Source organism: Oryza glaberrima, chromosome 2 (assembly GCF_000147395.1).
Source record: "Oryza glaberrima chromosome 2, OglaRS2, whole genome shotgun sequence".
NCBI classification, from domain to species: Eukaryota; Viridiplantae; Streptophyta; class Magnoliopsida; order Poales; family Poaceae; genus Oryza; species Oryza glaberrima.
Genome location: NC_068327.1, coordinates 22,998,000 through 23,017,134, shown reverse-complemented (window position 1 = coordinate 23,017,134; position 19,135 = coordinate 22,998,000). Strand labels below are relative to the sequence as shown.

Here is a 19,135-nt window from a genome sequence, read left to right as displayed (position 1 = left end):
CACCAGGCGATTGTGGCTCGTAGTGTCATGGCGACGTACACTAAAGTCGTGAGAAATGAGCAACAACTAGAATTGGGAGGGAGGAGACAATGACATGCTAGGGTTAGGGAGGGAACGGATGGTGGGCAGCGAGGGTTGGGAACGAGCGAACAACGGCGACATACATCGAGACACATGATCTTATTACCGTGAGCGCACAACCGTGATCCGGAACTCACAATCACGCGTGAGGAAGGTAAATAAACTGTCTCGTGTTAGTAGTTTGGCATGGGGCCCACTTTTGGTTTTAGGGAATTAATTTTACTTAATCTCTTGGAGAGAACTTTCTTCCTACATCATTCCGTTTAGGATTCCCAAATTCAGAATTTTGGGATAGAATTTAGCAAATCTCTTATTGGTGCTCTTAGAAGTAGAACACATAGGTCTCAAATTAAACTATACTGGGCTGCTACGACCAAAAAAGAGTCGCTTTTTAGGGCCTTAGCAACCATACTTACGTCCTATACAAAAGGAATAAGTCCACTTTAACTCCCTTAATAGTGACCCGAATCTAATCTATAACCCTGAACCACAAAATCAGATATCTTGACTCCCTCAACTATTAAAACCAGTGCAAATTGACTCCCTCAGCGGTTTCTGAGAGTGGTTTTAGTGACGTGGCGTCTATGTGGCAGTGTTGACCTAGTGTGCCGTTGACGTGGTGCTTATGTGGCATTAGAACTAAAAACGTACATGTGGGACCTCTTCGTCATTCGGGAAAAAAATGTGGGGCCCACAGGGTCTGTCCTTTCTTCCTCCTCCCTCTCCCTCTGTCCCTTACCCCTCTCCTCTTCGGCGAGCGAGGGCCAGCGGTGGCGGCGGAGGTGGAGTGGCAGCGGTGGGCGGGAGGGCGTAGGCGCCGGCGGCGCCGTGGGAGAGGAGCCAGAGCTCGAGGGAGCCGTCGGTGCGTGCGGCATGTGGGTCTATCCCTTCTTCCTTCTCCCTCTCTCTCTCTCTCCCTTCGGCGACGGAGGCGGAGTGGCGGCGGCGTGCGAGAGGGAGCCGTCGGCGCTTGCGGCCTCGAGGCGACGCTATGTTGGCCTCCCCTCCCACCAGCGCCGCCGCCGCCGCTGCTCGTCTTCGTGGTCATGGCGGCGTCCGGTGCACCGTCGCCGTGACGCGGTTCGCCGTTGGCTCGACCAAGCCCTGCCTTGGTTTGTCGTTGGTGCACGTCGCGGTGTTCTCCAACGGCTGCGACGAGGGCGGCCCAGTGGAGCTCGGGCGGCCACCGTGGCCCATACTTTGAGCGGCTGGAGGAGGTCGGGTCAGTGGCGCTGGACGAGCTGGTCTGGGAAGAGGCGGAGCAGGGGAGCCCGGCGACGGTGGTGTTGTACGACACGTAAAATTCAGCAATTGATTAATGAACTTAAGATGAGTGTTGGCAAAGCCAGCAAAACCAGTGGTAGCAACTGTGTTCAGGCAGACATAACCCAGATGAAGAAACTCAATATGAGCAGAGGAGTTATCTGGGTCACTGAAAACGTGCAGGGGGAGGATGTTTTTTTCTTCAGCTGAACCCTCTCGACGCGGCGGAGAAGCGAACCCATCTGTTACGTGGGTACCCCGGCTGGCGCGATGTTCCTGACGCAGACGTGCGCCGTGGACGTAGTGTACACGCACGCATGCTCGGGGAAGAATAGAGGCGAGGGCGATGCCACCGCCGCCGCGAGACGTCCAGTCGCCGAGCAAATGGCCGTGTCCACGAGGTGGCTGTCGCGGAGGTCGAGGCCGACCATGCGGAGCGGGAGAAAGAAGCGCCACCCGCGGCGGTGTCAGCGAGGTGGCCACCGTACCTGGCGCCGTGAGGTGTGGCCGTGACGGCACTATCGTTGCCAATCTGCATCCGCCTCGGTTGCTGTTAGACAGCGTGGGAAAAATAGAGGAATAAAGAAAGAAAGGAGAGAGATAAAATTGTGACACTGACGTGTAGGTCCCACAAGCTGAGTCAGCTAGTTGGATCGGGTCAAAGACACCACATCAGTAAAGCCATTCTCTAAAACCGCTGAGGGAGGTAAGTTGCACCGGTTTTAACAGTTGAGGGGGCCATGATATCTTGTTTTGCGGTTCAGGATCACGGATTAGATTCGGGTCACTTTTAAAGGAGTCAAGGTGGACTTATTCCTATACAAAAGGCCTACAATTTAGGCCCTTATTATCTTGGGCCGAATATGGCCCTTTTATTAAAAAGGAAAATCGCATGGAAAATGGAGCGAACGACTAACCTTCCGTTTTTTCTCTTTCGGTACCTAACCCGTACCCGTTACATCCTTCCCTCCAATAACCCAGCCACGCACCTCCTTCCACGTGGCACCAAGCCTTCTCCTCCAAGTCACCTCCCTCCCCGGCGCGCCCAAACCGTACCCAGATCCCGCGTGCTCGATAAAAGACGGCCGATCTCCGCACCACCCACCCCACACGACCCCTCAAGGTCACTGACAGGTGGTCCCGAGATATAGTAGGCCCCACACGTCATCCTCACTTCGGGTAGGAATCCGCGTCCGCGCGCGGACCTTCTCGAAGAAAGTCAAAGCGCGCCCCGCTCCACGTCACGTCGGCCCGGGCGGGGCCCACGCCCAGATCTAACCCCTGGTCCGTCCGATCCCCGCGAAGCCGACGGCCCGGATCCGACCCGCGGCCTCACCCCCGCCTATAAATACCGCCCGCGAGGGCGTCCGCCCCTCGCGCGTCACAGTCTCGCATCGCTTCGCTTCCCAGTTTCGGGTCTCTCGCTTCCCCCGCGCGGATCTCCACTTCGGCTCTCCGGCTCGGCTCGGCTCCCTCCACCTCGGCTCGGCTTGGCTCGAGTCGAGTCGCTTCGCGAAGGAAAAGGATAAGCAGGAGACGGCTCGACTCGAGAGGAGGAAAAAGAAAAGAGAAGAAAGAAGAGAAAAAAAAAAGAGGATAAGGCGGGGAGGCGTCTCGAGCCGGCGGCCACCTCGCGACCCTCAGATCCGCCCGTCTCCGGCGCAGATCCGGCTCGCCGGCGGCCGCACGGGAGGAGGAGGCCGCCGTCCGCCGCGGATCCCCGGCCTAGGGTTTCGCCCTCTTCAGATCCGGCTTCTTCAGGTTCTCGCGACCCCCCGTCTCCGTTTCGAATTTTCGGGGATGTTTTTCTCTTGGGGTTTCTTCGGTTTCGCGTGCCGTTAGGCTTCGATTCTGGGCGCGAATTGGAGGATTCGGGGGTCGCGGTGTCGGATTCGTGCGTGGCGGGGGGTGGGGTTCGAATTCGAATTAGGTCTAGGTGTGGGATTAGGGTTTTTGGAGGGAACTTTTTGAATACGCTTTGTGTTTCTGTTGTTCTCTTACATCTAGCTGTACGGGAAGTTCAAATTTGGCATTTGATTCCGCTAAGTTCAAGTTTCCCTTCCGCGTGACTGAATCTTGGGTCTCTTATGGTTGTCAATGGTGAACAGATCTGGCGCCCGGGCACATGACACCGACGGTCCTCATGGAGTTTGGGCAGCAGAGGCAGATTAAGCGGGGCTACGATGAAATGGCGTTCCGGGGCATGGCGTCAGCGGCGCCACGGGGTTACGCGGAGACCGTTGGCGAGTCGGAGGGCGCGGCAGGCAGCCCCGTTCGTGTTGACTCCGAGGACTCTTCGGCCCCCAAGCGCAAGTGCATCAGCCTAAACAGCGACGGCTTCGATGTCAAGCGGGAGATTTTCGTCCCAGCCAAGATGTCCTCCTCCGAGAGGAGGCATCTCCGGAAGAGGTTCCGCACAGAGCTTGATTCGGTCCGGAATCTCCTCAAGAAGCCGGAGTTTGCTGTCCCTGTCCCTGTCAATAGAGCTCCCGCGCTCTCGTCGTCGGCTGCCCCTCGAGGTAAGAAGGGACAGCGTGGCAACCATGTGGTCCGTGGTGCCAAGGGGCGTTTCTTGCCTACAAAGCCCCGACCTGAGGCTTCCACGGTGTTGACTGAGGATGCGATTTTTAAGCAATGCGATGCTATTCTGAAAAAGCTGATGACTCAGAAATGTAGTAACATATTCGACTCCCCGGTTGATGCTGTTAAGCTGAATATTCCAGATTATTTTCAAATCATCAAGAAACCGATGGATCTTGGAACTATCAGGAATAAGCTTGACTCTGGTTCCTACACGAGTCCATCTGAATTTGCAGCCGATGTACGGCTGACCTTTTCAAATGCGATGACTTACAATCCTCGTGGGCATGTAGTGCATGATTATGCCATTCAACTAAACAAGATGTTTGAATCAAGATGGAGGACAATTGAAAAGAAGCTGGCTTCCATTGCCACAGAGGCGCACGTTGAGGTTGACAGGGCTGACTCAAAGAGGAGGAAGACTCCCCCTGTGGACTGCAGTGAGGTGTCAACAGAGTGTGTGAGGCCAACAGAGTCTGTTAGACCAACAGAGTCTGTAAAGCCAAAAATGACATTCGAGGAGAAAGAATCATTTGGGAACTGTTTGGCATCTTTGTCTGAGGATCCGGAGGTACCTTCACACATCATTGATTTGTTGCAGCAATGCATTGACAACAACACAGATCAGCTTGGTGATGGAGAGATAGAGATTGATATCCATGCTGTCAGTGATGACCTACTATTCGAGTTGAAGAAACATGTTGACAAGTATTTGCAAGAGAGAGAGCAGAGCCAACAGGCAAAATCTGAGCCTTCTGAGAATGAGGCTGCTAATGTATCTGGCCTTAGCCACTCCTCTACAAATCCCTGCAAAGGTTTTTTTCCCTGGTCCTTTGCTAATGCTTAGTTTTATGCAACATCACAGTACTCTTACAACTTCTTTTTCTCTGCAGGTGGTGATCCAGTTGAGGAGGATGTAGATATTTGCGGGAATGCATCCCCTATATTGATAGAAAAAGATGCACACAACAATCCTAACAAGTGTGGTAGCCCAAGTAGTTCCAGCAGTGACTCTGGATCTTCTTCCAGCGGTCTGTGCTCCTCTGTGCTTACATACTCTCTTTAGTATGATATACGTCCTTGTAAACAAATATGTTTTTGCAAGAATGACCTGGTTACTTCAAACACTTGTGTATGTCATTATATTAACTTCTGTGACGTTTAAGCTTGAAGCTAATTACTTTTGAGTAGATGTTTAGTTGAGTTTAGCTAACGAGGCACTGAACAAGAAGTACGCACAATTATACTTCACTGTAGGTGCATCTGTACCATCAGATGCCCACTAGTCAGTATGCATGCTCATGCATTCAACAATATTCCCTCTTTCTTTGATCTTCTGGGGGACTAGATTATCAGTATTATAGAAACTTTAACTGGGGTTACTGTTATTCATATTGTTAACTGACGAACAAGCAGGATACCATCCTGCAATTTACCCTTGTGCTAATTTGCAACAATCTTATCTTATCTTCAGAATAGCAATACATGCATCATATCTTGTTTGTGTGGCTAAATGTTTGCGTAATTGTTCCTGTTTGGACTTCTGCTAGTCCCACTTGTCATAAGCCTTCCTTTTTCATGAGTTTGTCTTGAGGTGTCCTCAATCACATTTACTCCAATAATGCAGATTCTGAGTCGGGCAGTGACAGTGAAAGCGAACAAGAAAAAGGTGGTAGCCCAGGAAAGCCGAAGGTATTTTGGCTATTTGTCATTGGGTGCTTGATGAAAAATTGTGAATATTTTGTTCTGGCCGGTTGATTGCTATGCATCTATAATCAGACATCAGCCCCTGCATACTGTATAAGCTGACTCTCATATTAATTTAATATACCCTTATTGTCTAATTTGGTCAGAAACAGACATGTTCGTTTAAATAATCTATTACTGTGGTACTTTGAGAAATTTAGGCTCAATTTTGAATGTGATATCTATCCCTCTTAATCATTTTGTCAAGGTTGCTTTTTTCTTCTCATCGAAACAACTTTTCCTTTTCTTCCGTGTTATTGCACTGAAATAGTTGTCATCTATATAATTTAGGGAAGTAAGAGATCTGAACAACTGGTGGAGCAAGAAAAGAGTGATGTTATAAGTCCAGTCGATGCCATCCGTAAGATTCCTGTGCCCTTTCTGTTCTACTACCTCCCCACGTCTTCTTAAGGCTTATTTTGATTTGAAAAAGTATTCAACAATAAGCACCTGCATAATATCAGTGTGAGAACTCTTTGAAATATAAATCTATTGGTATGTTTTATGCACTAAATGTAATTGTAGTTTGACCAAGTTTTGGGTTAAAATCTACAAAAAAAATTACCTTTAGAAATCAAAATGCACCTTAATCGTCACAGCAGCACAAGTTTGTAGTTTCATGTGGCAGTTGGATGAGCTTTTGGCTTAATGCTCTTACAACTTTCAAAATCACAGGTCCTGCTGATGATGTGGAGCTCCGTGAGCAGGATAACGAGTCAAAGCCTGCCCCAGAGGGTAAGCATGAATTTGCAAGCAGTACATATGAGGCCATTAAGGGGTCTCAGTGCATTAAGCTGATTGGATCATCTGATCCTTTCCCTATGAAACTTTAGGGGAGAATTCAAAACCCGACAGGCAAGTCTCCCCAGACAAGCTCTTAAGAGCAGCCCTCCTTAGGAGTCGTTATGCTGATGTGATTGTTAAGGCACAGGGGATTCTCAGCCAGGTTTGTGATTAGTTTCATCGAGTGGTTTTGTTTGTTCACTTTTATTTTGCTGCTTCTGACATGGAACGAACATTTGGTGAGCTCAGGGTGGAGACAAACAGGAGGAGCTGGAAAAGCTCCAGAAGGAAGGTAACAGGCATATCCACCTGAAGTTTACTCTTAAATGATGGTTCTTACATTTTCCCTGAGAAGTGCCTTATCTATGTATTCAGAGAAAGCAAGGCTGTTGGCTGAAGGAAATGCAGCTATGGAAGCTCGAAGAGCTGAAGCTGAAGCTGAAGCCAAGCGTAAACGGGACCTTGAGAGGGAGAAAGCTCGCCAGGCCCTGCAGGAGGCAAGTGAAAAAAAACTGCATTTACTGGTGGTGTCGAGCTTTCTTTTTCCCGCTAAAATTTGAGTGGTTTAACTTAATGCAGATGGAGAGAACGGTGGAGATCAATGACAACCTCCATCTAAAGGATTTGGAAATGCTTGGAACGGCAACCACAGAACATATTGTGAGTTCTGTTGATGAGACTAGTCCTGAGCATTCCCAGGATGGCATGCCCAGTTTTCTTCCTGGATCAGGCAATCCATTGGAACAGCTCGGACTCTTCATGAAAGCAGATGAGGAGGAAGAGGAAGAAGATCCTAGCAGTGTCCCCAGCACTAAAGATGCAGAGGAAGGAGAGATCAACTAGTCCCAGTGCTTGTGGGCTAGTTGCTGAATTAGCTGTGCATATGGTAGACGCTCCTTCCTTCTGCTTCCAAACTAGCTCGAACAAGGCCCTCAATTTTGATGCTGCTGGATGTCGTAAATTATGCGCCTGGAGTATCGCGGTAACCTGCCCTACAAATCACCATATGTGCTTGGAGGATGGCACAGCCATAATGGCCGCGACTTGCGGTACTCCGAGATGTTGTCGGGTGTATGTATGTAGCCATCTTTGAAGTGCCATGGCCAGGCCGCAAGGTGGGTAAGCAATGAGAGGACCAAATGGTTCTTTGCACATAGTGAATTAGTGATCCAGGTGCTAAAGCTCCCAGCGGCAAAAGGTGTTGCCCAGCGGCTTATAGATTTTTCGTTTGTTCTTCTCTAGTTTTGGGTTTGTCTAATTGCTTCCTGCTGTAAATTCGAATTTTGATGTAGTGGAGGAAGCGATAGTTGTTTGCTGGGCATATGGGCAAATAGGAAAAAGCTTCTGCTTTTCTTGTTTACAGGGAAAAAAAAAAGAAAATTCATGCGTCTATTAGCGCAATTTGTTGTCTCCTGTCAGATGTTTGTCGACTGTTTGTTGTGGATGTTCAATATTCTCAATACACAAGATATTTCTTGTCTTTCCTCATTCCGTTTTGTGCAGAGATTCTTCCGGAAACGTGAATAACTGCTGTTTGTTTGTTTAAATTAAACAAAACAATCGACTAACTCACCACAACTAGCTGATACATTCACCAAATATATTGCATCGAAGTAAGGCGTTAACACAAGCCCAACCAGAAACCAAGCACGCCACGCAAGGATACGGTTACACGCAGCAGCCAACAAAATCCACACAAGCCCGACGAGTTCAACATGCAGAAACCATATATGTTCCGTTGAACTCCAAGCTCAATTCGAGTCAGAAAACCAAAGAAAAGCAGGCTAATTATACCGTGTGCGCGTGTGAGTCACTCGGGAGTCAGGACACCCTGAGGCACTGCTGCTTGAACATCTTGCTGGTCTGCTGCCCGCTGGCCGAGTCCTCCACGGTGAGGCCCTGCGCGCCGAAGCAGATGTTGATCAGCCTCCCGTTGCCGCACCCGTGCCGCCGCGCCGGCATCTCCGCCGACGCGTCGTCGTTCACGGACGACCCCGAGCTCGACGGCTCGCCCATGGCGTCATCATCGTCGTCGTTGTTCAGCACGATGTCCTTCAGCTTGCCGAACACCGGCGTCGTCATCGAGTTCTCGTCGTCCAGTTCCAGGCAGACGCCCTTCATCTTGCCGGACTGCGGCGGCGGCGGGGTGGAGGACCTCGGGAAGGCGGACGCCGGAGACGAGGACGCCAGGTGCGGCATGGCCTCCATGATGCCGTGGATGAGCTTGCTGTTGAGCTTCTTCTTGGTGGCCGAGCTGGGAGTCGAGGTCTTCACCGCGAGGGTCCTCTTGTTGTTCAGCGCCGTCGTCTTGGTGAATGTCTGCCTGAGCGGGGCCGGGGTCTCGACGGCCTGCTCGCTCAGCTTCTTGATGGAATCCATGGCGTCGCCATCGTCGGATTTCTTGTGTCCTCTGGACATCTTCTGACGAGGCCATTTCAGCATCAGCTTGAGACGGTCCTTGGCACGGCTGGCAGAGCTCAGCCTCTTCTCTGAAGATCCATGGTTTTCAGCATTTCCGCATTTTGCATCTCCATGATGGGCATGGTCACACTTGCCATTGCTAGAGCATGAGCTAGGGCGTCGGGACTCCGCGGTTCCGATCCCGGAGTAGAGGAAGATCTCTGCATCTGATATCTTGAAAGTTGTACCGGGGCTGCTTGCAATCCCTCCCTGCATCTTTATCTGCGAAACGATCGCTGACCGAGTTCGCAGAACAGTCGAATTCAGCACCCCTCCTGCGGAAACTATCTGCCTGATGAGCTTGTCAGATGTTGAAGAGCGCAGCTGCTGTTTCAGCAATGCCAGTGGAGTCATGCCATTGGCATCTTCAGCATTGAGGTCGATCGATGGGGTTGTCATCAGGAGTTCGACGAGGTCTGGATGAACACAACCAACCACAGCCATGTGAAGGACTGTGAGGCCTGCATCATTCTTCAGGTTGATAATCTTTTGGATATCTGATGTTCTTCCACGTATCAGGTGTCTCATTAGCTCCATTTGGCGGTCAAGCCGTCGGAAGCCTGGGGTTCTGAAACCTGCAATTGCTGAATGAAGGAAAGTATCACCAGCTCTGTTGACAGCTGAAATGGTTGATGGAGATGCAGCAACCAATGCCTCTACAACAGGCAGATGCCCTCGGTAGGCCGCTACATGTAATGCCGTGTTCCCTTGATTATCAGTCGAATCGACAATGTCGAAAGTGGCCATAAGGTACTTGACAACCTGCAAGAGGTATGTTTTACATACATAAGGGCATAATACTGGGAGAAGGAAACTTCCATTCTAGTTTGCATATAACTGGAGCTTTGCACACCTAACATTACAATGATTTGTGGCAAGAAATATTGGCTGAATATCAGCATCAAGAAACAGAAAGAAAGTTGGCTGAATATCAACATCAAGAGACAGAAAGGAACCGTATATATCTAAAAAGTGTGATTTTACCCCCATCTAAACTGGATCGACAAGGAGTACATCCACTTTTCAACTCGAATTATTGGAGAGAGATCAATGATTGGAGCTTTTGTTGCTTCTAACTAAAATTCCTAAAGAAAATCTGGTCATGAATTGCACAACTTGAAGTCCATGTCAAAGAGGCCAAATCAGTATGGTCTTTATAATTATTCTTTGGTTCATAATACACTGGAGAGTTGAGCATGACGATATTAACTAAATGAGCCTTTATCATCTGGGCGTGGTATGCTTATTATATAAGATAAAAAAAATGTTCTTTAATGACAACTATCTACATATCTCAATGTCTCCTTGGGTTACACGCAGCATTCTAGCTGAACAATATCCTTCCAAGCTCAAACTAATCATCACATAGGACGAATGAAAATAATTTGTTCCTTAATATTTATGTTGAAATCGATTACCGGGTAAGAAGCTGCAGCGCATCAAAAGGCAAAATTGGTTTCATAACGTTGAAAGATATCGAGTTTAGAAATATTTTCACCCAAACATCCTGATGAAATGGGCATCTACCTTGTCATCCATGCATATTGGCACAAACAGAAGTTCACCATGGTGCATTTTGCAGAAGTAGTGAAGTAAGCAATGGCCAAGAAGTAGATGCCTCACCTCTAGCTGCCCTCTCCCTGCAGCAGCATGCAGCACGGTGGATCCACGGAAGTCGAGATACTCCGACACGTCGGAGCGGCGCTCGATGAGCTCCCTCAGCATCTCCACGCTGCCGCCCCTCGCGGCGGCGTGGACCGCCCTGCTCATCATCTCCAGCCGGAACACCGAGGAGCGGCCACCGCCACCGCCGCGCGCGCCTTCCCCGCCGTTGGGGCAATTCGTCGAGCACCTCGGCGACATGGCGTGGTCCAGCAGCAGCCTGAACACCTCGGCGTTCCCGCCCCTCGCGGCGGAGTAGAACATGTCCGTGACGCCGTACTCGCCCTCGCCGAACACCAGCAAGGGGTCCCTCTCCATGAGCTCCTGCACGAACGCCATGTCCCCCGCCGACGCCGCCGAGTAGAGCAGCCACCCGCCGTACCCCGCCCGGAGCAGCGTGTTCTCGGCGGCGGCGTCGGCGCCCCCGTTCTTGCTGCACTCGCACTCCAGCAGGAGGCTCCGGGCGACGCCCGCGCGGTGCCCCGCCGCGCCGGCGAAGCGCGCGTCGTCGTCCCAGAGCGCCTCGAGCCTGCGGATCCGGCGGAGCGAGGTGAGCTTGATGAGGAGGTTCGGGTCGAGGTGCAGTAGCTGCCGGACGATGTCGTAGTGGCCGTCCGCCGCCGCCCAGTCGATCGGCGACGCGTACCACCACTGGTCGCCGGTGCTCTCCCACCGCAGCGGGAAGTAGCAGCAGCACGACGCCGGCTTCTCCATTGCTGGATCTTCCCAAGATCTACAGCTCTAGCTCGCCGATGCTGCAGTGGCGAGAGTGAGCTGAGCTGAGCTGATCTCTCAGCTCATCGATCACATGGAGCCAATGCCAACAACTGCACCAAAGTGGAAGAAGAAGATGGCACCATGTGAGCTGACTACATTAATAGAAAAGAATAAGAAAAAAACACAATTATTTATTGCTCGTGGTTGGATTGCACTATTGCACTGCTAGTAGGATGAAAGCATTTGCAAGCTGTAAGGGGAGAGGCCATATGCAGAATGGAGATCAGAAGAATAGAATTAACCAATTTGTTGCCACTGCTTTTCTGCCAAGAAAGGAGATTGTAGTTTTTTTTTTCATAGGTGAAGAACATACTGCTCTGAAACTCTAAAATTAAACAAATGTGCTGTTCTTTTCACATTCTGTTCTACAAATAGCAAGAACACTAGATATTGCAGAGCAGAACAGCACTAGTAGTCTAGTACACATTGACAGGAAAAGCCAAGAACATAGGAACACATAATAAGACATACAACATGACCAAGCAATGAAGCAAATCTGAAGACAAAGAATACCTTGTGAAAGAAAGAAGCAAGCAGCTATGCCTGTGTTAAGCACCACAGCTCAACTCCTCAAGACCCCAAGAACCAAAACTGCAAGCTCAGCTCAGCTCACCAGTCACCACTCACCACCAGGGTCAAGAAGAGTACTCTTGCATTAGGCCACTAAAATAGCCATGGATTTCAAGCACAGTGATAAAGGTGGCATGTAGACTAGTGTAAGTTGAGGACGTGATAGGGAAAAGGTGAGACCACAAACAGTGAGGCAGTGACACTGACAAAGCACCGTGGTCCTCCTCTTTGTAAAGGAAAGCTTAACACAACACAGCACACACACACATGGATGGATGCATTATCTCTCTTCTTCAGTATTCAGTTTTCACTGAAAGCAGGGAGACAGAGAATTCAATGGAAATTTTTGCATGATCAGAATGAGAGAAAAAAAAGAGCAAAGAATCATTGGAGAGGATAGGAATCTTTAATTAAAGGTGAAACGAAACAGTGTCATTGATGAGGGGGACACGCACGCCAGGCAGACAGAGAGAGAGAGAGAGTGATAGCCATTGCACCAGGATCAGCAGTGGTCATCAACGCAGGAAGGTGGTTGGTTTGGTTTGGATTGGTTTTAGGGTTTGGGTTGGCAAAATGATGCAAAAAGGGTTGTACTGTCCTGTGCAGTTTGGTGGCTTGCTTTTTAGCGATGGTAGGCCTGCACATAGTTGATGTGCATGATGATGATCATGGTGATGGCGATTTCTTCTTTGTAGTTTCAGTACTGGGTTAGTGCTAATCATGGCTATTTTGGCCGACAGGAGTAATATGCGTGTAATTAAAAATAGCCACAGGAGGTAATAATGGACTTGATTTCAAATTCAATGGCTGCCACTGTGTAGTACTCCGTACAATGCAGCATCAAATGTTTTTGAATTTAGTGAATTCAATATGAGCTCTGCCTGAGTATTGATAAACTATGGTTCTTATTACTAGTACTACGCTCTGTGCCCGACAATAATCTGTCATCGTCAGATTTGTACATTGATGCAATGTGTCATCTTAATACAGATTTGCAGTCGAATAAAACATAATTCGAACTACTTGTATTTTGCAATTTCACACAAACTTATTACCTCCGTTTCAAAATATAAGAATCAAGAACATAATAGTACAACGTATTTGGATAAGTTCTTATATATTGGGACGATATAGGATTAGTACGTGCCAACCAGTCGGCGCGCACAGTCGGTGATATGATCTGGCTAGTTATTGCGAAGCTACTGGATGAATGATTCTATGGCATGTGTTGCAGAATTAAAGCAAAGTGCGTTGCCCATCTCCTAATCAGTTACTTTTGACGTTGATGTGGCAGCGAAACCGCCCCCAAATTGAAGCGTGTTCCTGACGGATTTTAAAACAATTTGCTCCAGATCAATCGATCGCCGGTGATCGATCTTATGAAGATCAGAAGAAAGCCAAGAAGATTCATGCACCGATCTCATGGCATTGCTGGCAACCACATTCCACACTGTTCACTTGTCATTAGCCGAAATGGCAAGGAATCAGTGGTGTAATGAACCTCCTTCTTTGTCAGGTTGGAAATTTTGTGGTTGATTTGGATGCTGCGAAGTGGACAGAGAACGCCTTTGATCTGAAATTATATGATGGCGAACAATCTGTAGGAGTATCATCAATCTAACCTTGGTGTCAGAGACGGAGCAGTGTTTATCAGCTTTCCCTTGACCGCAGATTAGCATCTTGTGCAGACAACGATGGACCCCCGCATCTGTTGGGATTGAGATCGGGTGCAGTCGTAATTGCGACTGCACCTCAGGACTGCATGCATTTTCAGCCATTCATTTTTGTGATCAACAGTCCAGATCAACTGCTACAGTACTCGTGCTACAGTACCCTGAACAATATTTTATGGTTTGGTACTTTTGCTACAGTAACCGACCTAATCCTTACCGTTGGATTTAGATCCAACGTAGCAGCTACAACTGTTTAAGTTGCAGTCCATACTACTACTGCATTTGATCGGAATCCATGTGTTGTGTGTGCATGTTGATCGTCTACCTTAGTCATGTGCACGGCATCACCTAGACATGTTACTTTTTATTTTGCGGAGAACCTACACATATGACCGGGAGTGTTCATTTTCTCCGGAACGGAATAAAAATATACGCGCTTTTCCGAGCTTCAAACTGCGTGAACTTTTGTAAACTTTCTACACATAAACTTTCTCAAACACTATTTGAAATTTATTTTTTTAAAAAAATATAAAGTGCAAACTAAGACGCTCACAACGTGGGTGCACACGCATATCCCACCTATCAAAAAAAATATATAAATAACCATAAATACGAGCATTCGTATTAAATCAGATGGGCTGATTTCACCAAATAAATGTAATCAGTTAAGCTATACTCACCTCGCTATATAATGGTTAATAATTTATTCCTACGTACCTCGGATCATTCTGCCATTCAGCTATTAGCCCAAAATAACACACTGGACTGGAGGAGGGATGAATGAATCAACTGCCGTTGAACCAGAAAAAAGTTTGGGTGCTTGCCTGCTTGGGTTGGGAAGACTCGTGCCTAATAAAGCCCCACCGTGGTACACGCTGCGGGGCTCCGTTTTTTCCCATAGGAAATTGCCATTTTGCCAGGTCGCCCCACCGAAAAGTGGCGATCGATCTGCCTCGCCAACTCGTCTCCGGTCGCGGCCGCGTGACGTGAGTTCCCCGCTCGTTTCGGCCGGCGACTCCGCCCCCACACACATGCCACTGGTCGGCAGTTGCACATTCGCAACGATCCTTTGCCCTCCCCCTGCACGGCTGCACCGACGGCACCTCCCTTTGCACGGGATGCTTCGAACCCATACGTGCGTGCAGTCAAGGCTAGTCTGCATCACGGCTAATTATTCATTTAGTGATAGGTGACGTACCGTCAATAACGAGATGTCCGTGGTTACTTCGTCAATCTTAAAATATATCGATCCAATTAGTTTTCCAGATGTACTCATAGGAATTGGGTGTGTTTGTATGTATTTATATGGATGAGTGTACGCACGTTTTGAGCGCATGCATTTATACTGTGTTTGAAAAAAAGGACTTATTACTAGTTGGAATAATATTTGATGAAAACCATCAAATAACTGAAAGAATCGTGCTATAATATGACTGGATCATACGGCTTACATCTGACAATGCCACATCCACCATTCACCGTGCTCAGGCTTCTTACCATGCGAGCCAGACAAGCAATAGCTGTGCCTTAACATACACTAGGGGTATGCTGGTTGTACATTTGGGTAGAATGCATAGCAATTTCCAAACTGAAAACCCATGAAGGGCTAACATGCAGTAGCGTTGATTCAACCGGTTATCAACTTATCATTCGAAAGGATACCAAAGTTTATGTTATAACCTCATGTACCTTTTTTTTAATTTCAGTATCAGTCAGGACTCCGGATGTGTGCCTAACGACAGATTGAAGATACCTAGCAAGTGGTAACCTCGTGTGCTTTTTATTTCAGTATCAAGACCTGCCTAATGACAAGGATTGGAGATATAAACCATTTTAAAAAAGTAAACCAAATACTCAATCAAAACTACATGCTAGTAGTAACTTTTTTTTTTTTTTTTTTTTGACAATGGGCAGACATGCCGACCAGGCAGAGTAATGCCGTCCTCAGTAGAAGTGGTTCAGTTTACGTGAAGACGACAGGGACCCAGACAGAGGGTCCGGCAGAATCCCAGAGGTCAGGACAAGTGAAAGGCGCCATAATTCAGATGCACATGACCTCTGAATTGGACAAGCTCGGACAAACAAAACTAATACTCCTACTCCTATATGACAATAATCTCCAACTACACCAGTACAAGAGTGCACGGTTATGTCTTCTTTTGGATGGATGTATCTCAGTACCCCCAAGTAGACAAAGATGCAAAAGATGGATTCAGAGATGGTGCAGAAATTCGTTGCCTGGAGAAAGTAACAGTGGATTCAGTAGGCATCACGAATTCAAACACCAGGACATTACCAGCACCAGTTTCATAGAACAGTTCACGTCAAAATTGGAAGTTTGGTTGAAATTGAAACGATGTGACAGAAAAGTTTGAAGTGTATGTGAGTAGAAAAGTTTAATGTGATGGAAAAAGTTGAAAGTTTGAAGAAAAAATTGGGATCTAAACACGGCGTCAGTTTGGTGAGTTTCTTTCTCCCGAAAGAAATACAATTTTATTTCCAGCCATTAGTGGTACTCACATACACTAGCTAAAAATTAATTTGGCGGCTCTTCTCTGATATCATATAGAAATAGGGAGAGGTTGATGTAAAGCAACTTGTTTACTTATCAATAATGAACGCCTGATTGGAAATCTTCCAGGCTCTTGCTAAGGCGTATCCAAGTCTTGATCCATTTGCATCATTTGCTCCATGTCAATAAATAGTAAATAAAGACCACTATTCCAGATAATCGAATCAATCATTTTATGTAGGAGAGATGGCATGTTTACCGGTTATTATTGCTGTGATTCTTAAGCCAATGGAACATGCCTTGCAACTCTGTTACCAAAATGATGGTAGTATTCTAAGGTGTCAGGCGAGAGACTTCGTCCAAAATATAATCACATACTTTCCATCCCCATGTGGATGGTTTTTTCTCCATGGTCTCCAATACAATAAGTACATCGACATATAGTTTTCATCATACTATACTAGCAAAAGAGTAACAAAGCTACATATTGTGGAAGTTTTTTGCTAGACACACCCAACAACAATGTTTATATGCAGTTAATCCATACAAGTTTAGTTGTTTACACATTTAGTGCTTAAAATCTAAATAGATTGTTCACACAGAAGTATATATTCGATCGTGCATTTTGAATCTCAGGCAATAGTAACTGTCATGCACTCATGCCAACATACCAGGAAAATAGTTAGTTCAATCGACGTTGTATCATGTTTACAAATGCATTATGCATCAAATACTAAAGTAAAAGAAGACGTTTGCATTTGATTTGCCTATAATTCTACTGATTAACAACCTACTATTATGGTTATGGTCAAAAGATGCTTCCTGACTTTTAGTTTATGCATTAATGGTAAGATACAGATTGTCCATGCTTCACCCAATCACTATAGCAAGCATCATTTTTTCATGCAAAAATATATGTAATATGCTGAATACTAATAAATTAATCACATGGGAGAATAAATCCATTAAAAACTTAAACAGAAATTCCAAAGGAACTCATGTAATTCCCGATTCTTTCAACATAAGTCTCCATGTTTGTCCTTTGTGCTTCATCCAAAAGCATCACACATGTTTTACTCCTAGGTGCTATTTCACTACTAACCATCTCATCAAACAGTTGATACGCCCACTCGGTATCACCGACTCTACAAAGACCATGTATCAGAAGGGTGTATGTATCAAGATCTAAACCTAGATTATGTTTGCTGGTAAGTTCACTCAACAAGTGCCGGACGGTATCAGCTTGGCCTCTTCTGCTTAAAAAAAGTCTAAGAAGCGGCCGATATGACTGAATGTCAGGCTTACAAGATTGTGCTTCCATTTCTTTCAGCACATTGAGAGCATCATCATCTCGACCGTAGTAGCAAAAGATTGAAATCATGGTGTTATAGGTAGCCAGATTATGGGACACACCATTCATTGGCATTTCCACTCGAAATACTTGGGAAGCCTCGAACAAATGGCCTGATTTACCAAGAAGGTTGATCAAGGAGTTGTAGAATAGTGTATCAGGCTTACAACCAGATGACTTCATTCTATGAGACACACTCAAGGCTTCTTCAAACCTTTCGCACTTTGCTAACGATGTCATGATCATGGTGTAAGTGATAACATTTGGATGACAGCCCTGAGAACCCATTGAATCAAGAACTTCATAGACCCTCCTAAAGTTGCGCTGCTTACAATAAGCTTCAAGAACAGTGGTGTATGTGATGACTGAAGGTGGAAATCCGCGTCTTTTCATCTCTTCAATTGTCCACATTGCCTCATCGATCCTACGGATACTGCACCACCCATGGACAAAAATGTTAAACGTGTATGCATCAGGCGGAATGTGCGGACTAAGCACCGCAAAAACCTCACGTGCCACTTCAATCTTTCTCTCTTTGCAGAGCACATCAAGAAGAACATTCATCGTCTCTGTGTTCCTCTCCAACCCCATATCCTCCAGTTTATCAAACAGCAAAACAACATCCTTCCATCTTCTCGCACCCGCCAGCCTCCTGATGCTCTTTGCAACCGTCTCAACCGTGACCAACCCTCTGCCGTGCATGTCAGACAACAGCTCCCACATTTGGTCAATCTGCCTCATCTTCCCAAGCAGGTCAACCATCCGATTGCAGGCATAAGCCGTGTGCCTGTAATCATCCCTCGACTGCGCCCACTGAAAGAAGCCCAATGCCGATTTCCAGTCATCCCCAAACTTGAACAGCAAGGTGTCCACAATGTTTCCGGTAAGCCGGATTCCCGAACAATCGGCTCCAAGGCACTGAATCAAGTCCTGTACACTCCACTTGCGTGCCTTTGAGAGCGAATTCTTGATCAGCCTCGCCGCCTCTTCTTCCTCCACCGTGAGGTTAACATTGCTGACATCTCGGCTAGATTGCGTACATGATGAGATAGACAATCTGCAGAGTGGAATTGGTTGCAGCGCCCTCGCAGCGCCATGGCGGCATCCGACACTCATAAGACGCATCAGGAGCAGCACCTAAGTTGGAGCATGAAGGCTCAAGCTGAATCCCCAAAAATCCCCAAAAATTCTTGGGAAGAAACCGCTGTCAGTACAGTACTCCACGCACGCAGCAATCAAATCCGGAGCAAACTGGATGGACTGGAGACAGAAAAAAAAAATCTGGATCAGCAAGGGTAGTAGTAGTTCATCGCCAAATAAAGGAACCAATCCCACCCAGGGCGGGCTGCCCGGTTCGGTAGCCGCCGAGAGGAGAATGAGAGAAGGGTAGCCGCCGAGAGGAGAATGAGAGAAGGGTACCTTCTTCGATCCGAGCGAGGCGAGGTAGCGGGTTGAGGCGGAGAGAAATCGATCTTCGATGAGAGGAGTGAGGCAGCCAGCCAGCCAGCCGCCGCCGTCGCCGACGCTCGTCGCGGGGGGGAAGAAGAGGATGGAGGAGGCAACGAGTGGAGCGGCGGCGGCGGCGGGGGCGGCGCTCGTCGTGACTCGTGAGAAGGGACGGCGAGATGGCGGGCCAAGTGGAGGCGTTGCGCCGTGCTGGGCTTGGAGGGGGAGATG

The 19,135-nt window shown here is 47.6% G+C and overlaps 3 protein-coding genes across 3 annotated transcripts; 1 reads left to right on the top strand and 2 right to left on the bottom strand.

Annotated features, from left to right (window-relative positions):
• Positions 1-2,728: 2,728 nt before the first annotated feature.
• Positions 2,729-7,933, top strand: LOC127763953 (transcription factor GTE9-like). The gene is made up of 10 exons (XM_052288760.1): positions 2,729-3,105; positions 3,453-4,739; positions 4,818-4,955; positions 5,552-5,616; positions 5,962-6,031; positions 6,346-6,405; positions 6,504-6,616; positions 6,703-6,745; positions 6,829-6,950; positions 7,033-7,933. The coding sequence occupies exons 2-10, from the start codon at positions 3,470-3,472 to the stop codon at positions 7,294-7,296; spliced, it is 2,145 nt and encodes a 714-aa protein (XP_052144720.1). The 5' UTR covers positions 2,729-3,105; positions 3,453-3,469; the 3' UTR covers positions 7,297-7,933.
• A 99-nt stretch (positions 7,934-8,032) lies between these two features.
• On the bottom strand, positions 8,033-12,106 carry LOC127763952 (uncharacterized). The gene is made up of 3 exons (XM_052288759.1): positions 11,866-12,106; positions 10,537-11,402; positions 8,033-9,675 (listed from the first exon to the last, which is right to left on the bottom strand). Exons 2-3 carry the CDS (start codon positions 11,287-11,289, stop codon positions 8,275-8,277), a joined length of 2,154 nt encoding a protein of 717 aa, XP_052144719.1. The 5' UTR covers positions 11,290-11,402; positions 11,866-12,106; the 3' UTR covers positions 8,033-8,274.
• Positions 12,107-16,149: 4,043 nt separating this feature from the next.
• On the bottom strand, positions 16,150-19,071 carry LOC127761436 (pentatricopeptide repeat-containing protein At3g04130, mitochondrial). Its single transcript, XM_052285728.1, has 2 exons — positions 18,878-19,071; positions 16,150-18,718 (listed from the first exon to the last, which is right to left on the bottom strand). The coding sequence occupies exon 2, from the start codon at positions 18,581-18,583 to the stop codon at positions 17,081-17,083; it is 1,503 nt and encodes a 500-aa protein (XP_052141688.1). The 5' UTR covers positions 18,584-18,718; positions 18,878-19,071; the 3' UTR covers positions 16,150-17,080.
• Positions 19,072-19,135: the final 64 nt, after the last annotated feature.